Raw genomic sequence first — 13,485 nt, forward strand, 5'->3', positions numbered from 1 at the left:
ACTTCATTTAACTTATAACTTCAGTCCTAAATATTTATTCATGTAAATAAAGATAAATCATACTTCATTTAATAATTTTAAATACATTATTGCAATTTTACTACTAAAATTATGAAAGATAACCGCTTCAACTATTTTCCTGATATTTTGTAAATTATTTCCATACTTTACTCAATATTTATTAATTATTTTATTATTTTACTGCATCAGACATTGTAATATTGCACTGGATCCTATTATTTCATTATTCTACAGTGCATCAAATTATATAGACGCTACTATTTGAGATGGTAAGAAACATGGCAATGTGTATATTGTCACAAATGGGACAAGAAAAAGAGGCCTGGTAAAAAGATGGGCATCTCTGGGAACTTTCTCCTACTACATTTGATCAAGAAAGGCAGGGAACATAATAAAAAAAGGCTAGTGTGGGCAGTGAAGGCAGTGACAACATAATTAATCAATCTATTATCCTATTGGAAAGGGATAGTAAAGTTGGAGTTTTTCAATAGATTCCATTTGGTTAGAGCCAAGGAACAAATCAAGGAATAGGACACTTCTAGGTGAATGCCATAGGCCAAGACCTAATGGGTAGAAGACAGAGGACCAAAATTGAAAGCAAATTACAGAACTAGAGTAACGGCAGGCTTCAATTATCAAAGTTTTGGAAAATGCAATAAACAGCAAGGAAGATAGTAACTATGACCTCAGCCCAACAATCTTAAACTGCCACAGATGACCTTCACTCCATCACAAAGGATGGTCACTGATGATTGCACAATTTTACTGCCATTCACACCCTCTTCAGATATTGAACCAATCCTACTCAATAGCCTGCTAGATTTGGACAACACCCAGCTGAAGTCTGATAAGTGGGAACTAAGATGTGTGGCACACAAATACCAGGCAACAACCATCTGCAACAATACAGAAAATCCAATCAATCACCACAACCTCTGACATTCAATGGCATTACCAATGGTGAATCACCCATTATCACTAACCTGACGATTTATTATAAACTGAACTGGACTAGTAGCAATCAAGAATAGGAAGACTTTGTGGCAAGTAACTCAACTCTTGATATCCCAAAGCCTGTAAGCCATCAACAAAACAAAGCAAAGGCCAGGAACATGATGGAATACCCTCCACCAGCCTGGATGATTGAAATTCAAACAACATTCAGGATTAACAACCTTATCCAGGACAGCCAGCACCAATACACATAGCAACAGTGTGTATCACCTAAAGATGCACTGCAGCTATTCACCATGGTTTTATTGGTAACATCTTACAAACTCAAACATTTAGAAGTAAAAGGGCAGCAAATGCATGGGAATATCACATACATGTTTCCCTCCAAGCCACTGATTTAGAACAGTATTGCTATTCTTTCACTGTTACTGGGTCAAAATCCTAGAACTCTCTTCCTCATAGCATTGTGGATCAATGGACTGCAGCAGTTCAAAACAACAAATCACTCATCTTCTCAAGGGTCATTACAGATGGGAAATAAACGCAGACCCTAGCCCATAATGCCCACATTCCAGCAATAAAAATAAGAATATGGAAGACGACTAGCTGAATGAGCAGACACATGAGAAGTGATGTGTTTTTGGAGAAATACTGAGAAAAGGCAATCTTACTGCTAAGCTCCCCATACTATGTAACATTAACCAGATGGTACAGTTACATGCCCAGATACCTGGCCTTGCATGTATAGGGATTTTTGACAGCAGCAAAAGAACTTCAGTAGGCTGTTATAAAGAAGCAAGATGCATACAAACAGTGTGAAGGATGAAGAGGAGGAGAAATTCTTGAAACATGTACAAGAGAAAATTCTTGATCAGTTTACTTTAAATGCATTGAGGAAGGAAGTGATGTTGGATCTACTTGACGAAAATGAAACAAAGCAATGGGAAGCATTGGTGAATAGTGATCATGTCATTATCAGGATTGGAATAGTTAAGGAAAGTAACAAAAAACAAAGTTAAAAAGGTGATGATCACAGCTAATTGAAAAAGGGCTCAGCCCCACAGGTTAGAATCACCATTTGGTGGGAAAAAGGGAAAGGAAAGGAATCCTGAAGCTGTGGCTTCCTGCATGACTGAATATCTAGAGATTAAAACAAAAAAGGAAGAAGCTGATGTTGAATGTGATATGCATAATTTAGCAGAAACAACAGTGAAAGTAGAAGCTACAGAGAAAAGCTATACAAAGGAATGATAAGAGGGACCAGGGTCAACATTAAATTGCTGGAAAAAGTCAGGTCTGTCAGCACCTGTAGCATGAAAAATAGTTCACATTGAATCCACAGATGAAGGGTCACTGGATTTAATGTTAAATCTGTTTTTCTCTAAGTTGCCACCAGACTTGCTGAGTTTGTCCCTGTACTTTGTTTTTGTTTCAGATTTTCAGTACTCATAATTCTTTGCTTTTATTTTATGATTAATTTACATAAATGACTTGGATGCGAGTATAAGAGGTACAGTTAGTAACTTTGCAGATGACACCAAAATTAGAGGTGTAGTGGACAGCGAAGAGGGTTACCACAGATTACAACAGGATCTAGACCAGATGGGCCAATGGGCTGAGAAGTGACAGATGGAGTTTAATTAAGATAAATGCGAAGTGCTGCATTTTGGGAAAGCAAATCTTAGCAGGACTTATACACTTAACGGAGTGTTGCTGAACAAAGGGACCTTGGTGTGCAGCTTCATAGCTCCTTGAAAGTGAAGTCGCAAGTAGATAGGATAGTGAAGGCGGCGTTTGGTATGCTTTCCTTTATTGGTCAGAGTATGGAGTACAGGAGTCGGGTCATGTTGCAGCTGTACAGGACATTGGTTAGGCCACTGTTGGATTATTGCGTGCAATTCTGGTCTCCTTCCTATCGGAAAGATGCTGTGAAACTTGAAAGGGTTCAGAAAAGATTTACAAGGATGTTGCCAGGGTTGGAGGATTTGAGCTATAGGGAGAGGCTGAACAAGCTGGGGCTGTTTTCCCTGGAGCGTCGGAAGCTGAGGGGTGATCTTATAGAGGTTTACAAAATTATGAGGGGCATGGATAGGATAAATCGACAAAGTCTTTTCCCTTGGGTTGGGGAGTCCAGAACTAGAGGGCATAGGTTTAGGATGAGAGGGGAAAGATATAAAAGAGACCTAAGGGGAAACTTTTTCATGCAGAGGGTGGTATGTGTATGGAATGAGCTGCCAGAGGAAGTGGTGGATGCTGGTACAATTGCAACATTTAAGAGGCATTTGGATGGATATATGAATAGGAAGGGTTTGGAGGGATATGGGCCAGGTGCTGGCAGGTGGGACTAGATTGGGTTGGGATATCTGGTCGGGATGGACAGGTTGGACCGAAGGGTCTGTTTCCATGCTGTACATCTCTATGACTATGACTAAAAAGGACAAAGAAGGCATGGGAGAAATCTAGAAACTTCTTGTGGAGGCAAAGGGCTCAATTCAGACTTCATTCAAGGGACTGCTATCAATGTTATATGCAAGGTAACAGCAAAAATTTAATAGCATAAAAACAAATAGCAGTTACGTAGAAGGTTGATAGTGGTCAACATAGAAAGGTCACTTGGTGCAGATGGGAGGCATCCCCGGTTACTGAGATGCACGGTCTTCTGTAGTCATAGGGTATCAATCCTTCTTAACACGGGCTAAGTGCCAGAAAAATTGCAAATGTTACACCCCTGTTCAAAAAGGAGGAAGAGGAATAAACTTGGCAATTCGTGCTTAGTCAGCTTAATGGTGTTTGTAAACTTTGAGATAATAATTTCAGACAAAGTTAACTGGCATGCAGAAAATTATAAACAGCTCAAATTTTCTAAACTTCAATTCTTTTTGGCAAATTGGATTAAAGCAATTTTGTAAAAAAATGAAATTGATGACAGCAACAAGATTGATATTTTGTACTATGAAAACATTTGATAAATACCACATTACACACATTTAAAACAGCAGTCATTTGAATACAGACTCACAAGGATCCCACTTGCCCATCTGAAAGTGACCATTCACTATTACTTGTTTTCTACACCTTTAGCCAATTCAATATTGTCATGTCCTTTTTAATCCCAAGAACTAATTTAATTTAATTTTAAATATGTATTATGTGGTACTTTATCAAATGTTTTCATTGGGACAGCACATCCATCCTCGGATAAGTCAAACAGAGACATGCATGAGAATTCCTAGAAGCATGACATTTCAACCACAACTCTATTCAATAAATACATCAACCTGGACCCCATTTACCACCCTTTAAGAAAAAGAACAGGAACTGACACCACCACAGAAAATCACATCACCAATCTTAGGAAACCTAAACACAAATAGAAAGTAAGTCACTAACACCAGTGCTTCACCGGAGCTCACTGATCAGGTTAGCTAGTATGGTGACAAAAGGTCTGAAAACGAACCTTCCAGCTCAGTGAACAAACTTACATCCAGAGGTTTTACTATGTTAAAAGTTGCTGCATACGTACAATTTATTTTGTTTGGCAAAATTATGTGACACATTTTTCTCGTCTCCCAAAACACAATTTATGCTTTTTCCAAAAGTTAGCTCTTCGGATGCTTTTGCCAGATAATACCCTCCCCAAAGATCAACTTTACACAGAAGATGCAAGAATGTTGATGCGGGTTGGAAAAAGGCAAATTAGACTAAAGAAAGAGGGAAAGTATAGGTTTATACAGCACCTGGTAAGAAGAACGTATGACAAAAAAGTCACAACTTGGACACCCAACATGCATCATTTTTAATTTTCATTACTTTCTCAAACTAATGATTTTAGCAGAATTTTCCTAATTCTTCTGACATTTGTAACCATCGCCATTCTTACATTCATATTTTATTTCTTTCCGGTAAGATGGTGTCCAGGCTCAACAGCTACTGGATGCATTCCTACACAGCTGGTAATGAAACAGATGTATGTTTATGGCACTTTCTCCTCCAAGCTGCCTAGATAGCTTTCCTGACGTAAAGACTGGAGAAATTATGAAAGACAAGTCATGATCTGTGAAAATAGTTATGAAACAGGAAACATCCTTCAGCACTGAATAACTCATTTATCAAAGACTTAATGGGCTGTGCAGCTGTCCCACAACTGTCCACTCACCTCATAGAAGAGTCCTTCTGGGAATTGTTGGAAGCACTGAGCACATACAAAACACTGCTCATGATACAGTTCTCCGTTACTGTTCACTATTCTCTCAGCAGGTGCAAAGCCACTTTTACATCGCTCACACATGGCATTAGCCAGAGCATTTGCCATGTTGCTGCAATAAAAGAGATTTAATATTAAAAAGAGTTAGATTGACATAAAGCACCATTAAATCACCAAAATTAACTTGTCAAGCAAATCATTTTAAAACAGGTTTCAGATTGAACATGGAATGATTTACATTCTTATTTAAAATCCCCTGTACCCTCCTAAATGTAAAGGAATTCACACACATTCAATGGACCTGCCATTAATGTTACAGGACGATATTACATTGCTAGCTTATTACTACTCATTAGCTGGTGATACAGGCATCCATTCCAGAAATAATGCTGTATCTGAAGCATCAATTTCTAATGCTAATTTCAAAGCACCATTGCAAATTATGAAATCAAAATTTAATGTACGCAATGCTAAAAATAAATTAAAACTCTGATGTCCTGTAACATTGTTCACACGTAAACCAAGATCTTGTGTACATTTGGAATATTAAGCCAATAACATGCCAAAGGCATTCCCCAAGTTTTCCCTATGTGGTGTGATAGTCGAAGAAGGTTGAGCTAATATAAAACTAACTGATGTTGCCGAAATTCTCTGAATTGGCAATTACTTGGCTTCTCTGATCAAGGAAGGACTGCTTATCAGTTATTTGAAGGTTTGAGGAGAAAAGGTTAAAAAATTCAGGTTCTTTCAGCTTTGGTGCACCTTGGAATAAGGAACTATAATACAGCAAACAAGTTACAAGTGAATTTTAATGTTTGGAATGAGATGGACATTCCCATTTATGAGAATACATGGATTTCCAAGCGATGTGGCTGTAAATTGAGATTAAACATAACAGGAGAGAAGATACCCACAGATTTTACCATGAAAATACTTGCAAAAGATTTTTCTTTCTTCCCCAAAAAGACAAGATAGACTCTGGTATATTCCTGATGAAGGGTTTTTGCCCGAAACGTCAATTTTACTGCTCCTCGGATGCTGCCTGAACTGCTGTGCTCTTCCAACACCACTAATCCAGAATCTGGTATTTACCACCTAGGCTATGAACTAAAGTAAACATCCACCAAAACAGATAGCTCAGCATTTATAGAACTCTGTGGACTACTTTTTCATTCATTTTAATGCACGGAAAATAGGATTAATTGTATCTCAAGTGTGCAATTTTCCTTGTGAAGCCTTTTCTGTTGTTTGCCCAGAAAATGCTTAAAACCAGGCTCTCAACATCGAATTCTTCTCCAGAGTCTCATCTGAGGGGGAACAAAGCACCCATCATAACTGCTGAAAATCTGAATGCAATGACAAGCGAAATGGTAGAAGTGAAAGATACCAATTTTTAACTATTTCCTTTCTCCTAAATAATAAAGCGGTGCACAAATTTCGTTATGCCTTGCTCTACTCCTGGCAACAAGAGCCTCAATCTGGGAGGGTCTTAGATATAGGAATTCAATCATATACTTCTTGTTCTCTCCATCAAAAACTGTTCTCAAAACAAATCAGTAAATCCTCATTTCTCCCTTTCTGACTGGCAGCCACTTTCTCCTTTATGCCCATGTGTGAAGCGGTCTGATTTGTTTAAAACATGGAAGATACCTAAACCACATAAGCATGTTATTTTCAGCACAAAATCCCAGCTCTCATTCAGAGCAGGAGAGAACATAGTTGGAAACTCAAGATAACACAGAATCATAGAGTAGCATAACAATGCTGGAATATTCAGCAATACCAAGTGAAAGAGATCCAAAATTCCAACTACTCAGCCAAACCCCTGCACTTCCTCAAAAATTGTAACAGCCTTTTAAAGCCCCTCAGCAAACATGGTATTTTCCAGGCCAAGAATTTATTATATTGTTTTCAGATGTATCTAGGCAAATTGGTAGCATGGTTCATTTCAAGACGGTGTGAACAGCCTCATCAGTTTTCTAATATTTACACCAAATACAGCTGTCTATATTGATAATTGATAGCCTGTCAAAGTACAAAACCTGGGATCATCATATTAAAGGTATTAATTTAAATCATAAAACAGAAGAGATGAGAGTTTGCAAGGGTATGATAAACTCTCAACACAATTTTGTTGAGGGAAGCAACCCTCAAGAACATACCTGACAGCAAAAATACAGGAAAAGATATTATGACACCAAAACTCAAAACAAGTGAAACAACTTACAATCTGGCATAAAAATCACAGAATTCCTTATATATTTTTATATCACTCCGTCTTCTCTGTAACTTAGCCACCGCTTTCTGAGCTTCATTGTTTTCAACAGTTTCTGGGCCACCATTGATGGCATTGTGGATGACTACTTCTGTCTCTGGAATAATATAGGTCAGTGCTTTTTCTCCGAGATCCATAGTATATTGGTAAAATGATCCAAACACTCCGATACAGAATACAATCTGAACAAACACGCTGTGCTTTGTGAGGTACTAACAGTCGTCTGATGATTACTGCAACACATTCTTCCAAAGCTGTGTAAACTTTTCCAACTCCCAGAGAGAGGAGTGTCAGCATAACCTTTTGGAGATAAGTTACAACTTCAAATTAAGAGTTCTGCCAGTAGAAAGGTCAAAACTTCTCTGACGTGATGCATGGGATCTCATAGAAAACATGTAAAGTAGCACATGTGCTTGGTACAGCTGTTTGAACAATTTTATGAGAAAAAGGCTGTTATATCCATTCAATCACAGAATCACAAATCTCTACAAAGCAGAAAGAGGCCATTCGCCCATCAAGTCTGCACCAACCCTCTGAAAAGCCACACACACAAACCCACCTAAAACGATTAAGACAACATTTTTGTACAAAACATTTTAAATCCTAATTTACTGTAAAAGTGCAGCAAATTTAATAAATAGTCTGTGACTTCACTGATTTCTTTAATTGCCTGTGTATATATTTTGCTCGCAAAAATAAAATTCTGGATATGTTTTGAGCAATGACTCTGCTGATCCTTTAATCTGGATGCGCAGAATAAGAAAATCCATAAATTGCTCTGTGAATCTGTGCTCCTCCACGGGATGTACTATAGCAGTTTTCATAGGATGCAAATTCTATTGTTAAATCATGATGACAAAGAAATCCACTGTTAGTCTTGCTTTGAAGGCTTACTGAGAAGGTATATTATTGAATGACGTGCAACTGTTTAACAAAGACTGACACGGAGGCCAATTTAATATTCGTGGCAAGTCCAATTTGCCCACAATGATGAAAATATCTCTCCTTACGTATATATCCTTACCTCTCCTGTTCTAAAAAACATTGTTCATTTTAGCGGTCTTAATCCAATAGTCAGTTTTTTTGTTATCTGAATTTTAAATTAAAAATGAAGGACAAAAATGCGTTTAACTTCCTACTTTGCTGTACATGGATACTTCAAAATAATCAGCCTCTTTTCTGCTTGGTGGCAACACTGCTACTGCATAGTAGGTCTTGGCACTAGATTCAAACTGATGATAGAGAGAAAATTTAGGTCTTAAAGATTGTTAAGTAGCAAGCACCCTTATTTTACTTCTGACCACAAAACTCTAAGCTATCTTCAGTAAAATGTAAGTAAGTATAATGTTGTACAAGAAAGAAATGCCTTTGGAATTTGACTCTATCCAACAAACAAACCAATGCTTGTTTTTTTCATATGCTACTGTACAGAAGTGAACTGCTTTCAGTGACTAAAGTATTTTTATGAATAAAATGTATTTTATGGAAATAAAAACATCCAAAGTTAACATGCAACCAGTCAAAAGCTTAGTTTTATCTTCTGAAAAGTTTATCCGCAAGTTGAAATATTAATTTAGGATCGATAGGAGTTAAAATAAGTTTTAAAATCTGTTGATAATGAAGGGTGTATAAATCTAAGTAATTAACAATTTTTGCACGGCAAGTTTGGAGATCTGACATAAATAGATGTCCAATTTCTAAATATTGTCAGACAATAAAGTGTAACTTAAATGACAAACATATCTACATCACAAATTCAATGTGATTTCTCCGAGATACAAAGAAAGTATCACAGGAAAATAACACCCATTAATCACCAATGTAGCATTCAGTTTAAAAGCAAAACAGAATCTTGAGTTCGCTTAGAGGCCTACAAATAGTTCTAAATACGTTTATAAACTCTGCTGGAGGAGGACTTTTACACAGTAAATTATGTAAGCAGTCGTGCCTTCCGAATATTTTCGCCAATTCCACAAATAGGCACACATGGTTGTCTCATTTCCAAACAAGGTGCTTGATGACAACAGCTGCTCGAAATGGTTTAATTTGGAAATAGACTACCTACTGGTCTGATTTAAAGAGATATGTACAGATATGGTCTTCACTAGAATAGAACTACCATATAGTATTAACCAAATATTGGTTACTGTGAAGTTCTCTTTGTTAATGCACAACCTTCCCAACAGCCATGGAAGTACAATTGATGGTTATCTGATGTGAAAGTATAAAGCAGTGTTAAAATATCAAAATGTCAAATGTGCAGTCTTTTGGTTAATACTTCATATGACCATGCCAATTTGCCCCTCGGGTATATGTAAAGGTATTCTAGGGGCTCGCATACCTGGCTGTGCTGCTGAACTGCAGCTCTCTGATCAGTTTGTGGGAGTGGATAGGGGAACAATCAGCAATAAATTGATTGGCTACCACTGACAAAGCGGCCCTGGGTCTAACTGACTGCTGAGCGGAGTTGTCAAATCCCCAACTTTAGTGCTTAAAGCCAACACTATGCTTTTCCCCATCCCCTCAACCTCCTTGAGATTGTTTACCTAGCAATCACAAGAGAATTCAGCTGCAGTTTGTTATATCGTTGACAACAGAAACGTAATTTAGAAGGTTCTTGTGGTACAGTGGCAGTGTCATAATATCTCTGCACTGGTAGATTAGAAAATAGCTACATACATAATTCATGGGCCATATATATTTATGCCATAGTATCCTTGGAGATGATGCCCACCTTTACTCTTGATGCCTTTAGAGACAGTTGGGTACTGCAGGATGGGGAGTGCTCAACTCCAAGAGAATTGTGGGCGCCTAGAGCGTTGCAATGGAGCTGGTCAACTAGGCTGGAAGTGCCTCATGCAGGTCCCTGGTCTGAACCAGCCTGCATCCTTTAAATGGCACTGAAAGTTGTCTGAAACTCCAGGAATGTGATCAGGAATTCCAGAACTGTGTCCTGGTTGCCATTTTCACCTTTCCACAGAGTCTTTCTGACTTCAGGAAAACCCACACTCTGTTGCTATTAATTAGGGTAGTTTAAAAAAATACAGTCTGTAGGGATACACAGAAAAAAAAGATAGATAAATGATTAAAAAATGTTTGGAATGAATCATAGCATTGACATAGATCTGAAAGTATGTTGCGTGTCTGTAGCCTCTCTTTTGCTAAATGTTATACCCAAATATACCATAAAGTATTGTACTTGTATTGTAACTGATTATTAATTCATACTAGATTAATATTAAACTTTGTACAACTTCTTGCTGTTTTCTTACAAGCCATCTGCCACACTTTAAAGGTGAGGGGACTGAACCATTGTTTCAATTAAATTAATTCAACAAATCTGATCAATCCATTTAGGGTGTAACCAATGAGATCAGAGACTTCCTGTTTCAAGCTGCATTCTACCCACAATGATAATGTAGCCAAGAGCAAACAAAACGCCTGTTCAACTCAAACAGCAACTGATGTCAGAAAATATGGACTAGATTTAAGAGCAGAACCCATTTTTTGAGAGTGTTTTCTTTACTGGAATCAAAATCCAAATTGGGTTTTTATTAGAAAATATAGATACCAGCAGCATCCAAAAAAAAACACATTTTCCCCTCAGGACACCTAGCAGACTACTAACGCAGCCTCATTCTAAACGGTCCTCACTATTTCACTGAATAGCTAACAAAATATTGAGTACTTTAGTTCTTCTTGCACGGATGATAAACACAGGCCCCTGCTAAAATAACAACTGCTTTTAAAACTGAAAGCTATTCATACTTGCAAATTCCAGAACTCTAAACCTAATTATAGTATCCATGAGCGGAAATAAGCTGAATACTAACAATATGAGAAGGCAACAAAACAACTGCAACTTTAATCATTAGAAAGACAAAAATCAACTTTTATATACCAGGCTTATTCTTTTGTGTAATAATTACTACTACATAGATTTCAGATTAAATCTCAAATATTAAGGATTTAGTTCCAAAGAATAAATGAGAGTTCCAATTATTTTAAGCAAAAATCTGCAAAAGAAGTGTTATAAACGTTTGCATCTCTTGCTGGTGTGCAAATTAACCCTCACCTCCTGGATACTTTGGGAAACTGTAAAGAGGCTCTAAATGTGCCACAAACATTCCAATGTGATGAACAACATAATTCCAAGTGGTAAAAAGACTTACTCAACAACTCTGATCAATGATGATGTGGCACATATTCACTTCGAAGGTTTGAACAGAAAGGCAATTGAAACATTTTACCAGAAGTTTAGACAAATTACAACACTGATTTATTAACAAATAAGATGAGTGTTAATTTGATTTATTGTAGTCACATATACTGAAGTACAGTGAAAAGCTTTGTTTTGTGAGTAGTGCAAACAGATCATTGCAAACAAGGACAATGAGATCACAGGATGCTCAAAATGAGGCATACTGAAGAATGAAAGTGATGGAAATTTCATTGTCTTCCTTAAATGATTCTTCACAAACCCACAGCAAAAATTAATTGTCAAAGTATCCTGTTAAAAGGAAACAATGAATTTTAATTGTGTTGGATCCAAGAATCTCAATAATTCCACTACTCCAAGGGGTCTTGAGATTTTTTTGTTTTTCTTTTGGGTCTACTTTTTTGTTTTTACACATGGAGCACAGGATATAATCCTTCATTGATATTTTTGCTCAATTTTGGATTCCAAACACAATTCCTAATTTACAATAATAAACTAAGACCAGATGATCTCAAATTTCAGCTATTTGACATCACAACAGAAATCAGAGGGCTCCAGGAGAAAAAAATGGATGCAAGACTCCACAAAAGGTTTAACACGATGAATGAGATTCAATGTGGTAATCTAAAAGATTTGCAATTCCACTTGAGCTTCCTCAGTCTGCAGAATAAATATGTTTGCAAAGCAATTCTGGTTTATGGCACTTTGTTGGAAACAGCTCAAAGCACTAAGTTACTGTTCCAAAACTAAGTGGGCGGCACGGTGGCACAGTGGTTAGCACTGCTGCCTCACAGCACCAGAGACCCGGGTTCAATTCCCGCCTCAGGCGACTGGCTGTGTGAGTTTGCACGTTCTCCCCGTGTCTGCGTGGGTTTCCTCCGGGTGCTCCGGTTTCCTCCCACAGTCCAAAGATGTGCAGGTCAGGTGAGTTGGCCATGCTAAATTGCCCGTAGTGTTAGGTAAGGGGTAGATGTAGATGTAGGGGTATGGGTGGGTTACGCTTCGGCGGGGCGGTGTGGACTTGTTGGGCCGAAGGGCCTGTTTCCACACTGTAAGTAATCTAATCTAAGTGAAAAGCACCTCAAGCTATTGTTCAAAAACTTTTCTTCACCCACCACACACACAAAGTGATACATATACAGAGTCTGAGCTGCTGCCCACTAGTGCTGCCCAAGTTGTAAATCTGTTCCAGTTGAAGCTAGGCCTCAAGTTACATACAGATCCCACAGGATCAGAACCAAGACCCCCTAAACTTCCACCAGCAGCTGAACAAAAGCAGAACTGTGTGAAGGGAGCCTGATACACAGCTTCACTGATAGACAAGTAGCACAAGCAGCTCAGGTCAAAGCAAAGACTCAAATCTTCCAGAACCAGTTTCCAGTTCCCCATCATCAGCCACATGCACCAGTTACCGTTAGTGAACAAGGGTCAGTGTGCCACATTTGAGACTGGAGGTTCCATCTACAGTCACTGCCAACAAGATCCTGAAGCTACCTGATAATACAACCCATGACAATAAAAGGAGTTCACACCATTCTCTACCTCCTACCTGCAATGAAGAAGAGCTCAACAAGCTGCTGGCAAGATTCACCAAAGTCTAGGACAGTGTCCTGCCCAATTTCCAGGCTGTACTATACTGCCCAAGAAACTGTGGCATCCGTGCAGAGTTAAAAGACAAAATGTAGGGGAAAAAAAGATCACAGGGGAGAGGAAATCTCTGATTGGAAGAGCCACTTCAGCAAAGTGAAAGAAACAATGTGAGATTAGAAAAGGGATATTTCAAGTTCATTTCCTATACTCATTGCTCCTCCT

At 38.0% G+C, this 13,485-nt stretch overlaps 1 protein-coding gene across 6 annotated transcripts in view; it reads right to left on the bottom strand.

Annotated features, from left to right (window-relative positions):
- The window catches only part of LOC140481408 (LIM and senescent cell antigen-like-containing domain protein 1), a 122,664-nt gene that overhangs the window by 42,128 nt on the left and 67,051 nt on the right, over window positions 1–13,485 (bottom strand). For 3 of the 6 annotated variants that reach the window (XM_072577557.1, XM_072577558.1, XM_072577556.1), the window contains exon 2: window positions 5,132–5,291. In XM_072577557.1, the coding sequence (XP_072433658.1) occupies window positions 5,132–5,291 (160 nt within the window). Of the gene's footprint in view, window positions 1–5,131; window positions 5,292–7,406; window positions 7,733–13,485 lie in introns of those variants that run through there. The other 3 variants (XM_072577559.1, XM_072577555.1, XM_072577554.1) reach the window with 3 other exon arrangements.

Source organism: Chiloscyllium punctatum, chromosome 9, assembly GCF_047496795.1.
Source record: "Chiloscyllium punctatum isolate Juve2018m chromosome 9, sChiPun1.3, whole genome shotgun sequence".
NCBI lineage: Eukaryota > Metazoa > Chordata > Chondrichthyes > Orectolobiformes > Hemiscylliidae > Chiloscyllium > Chiloscyllium punctatum.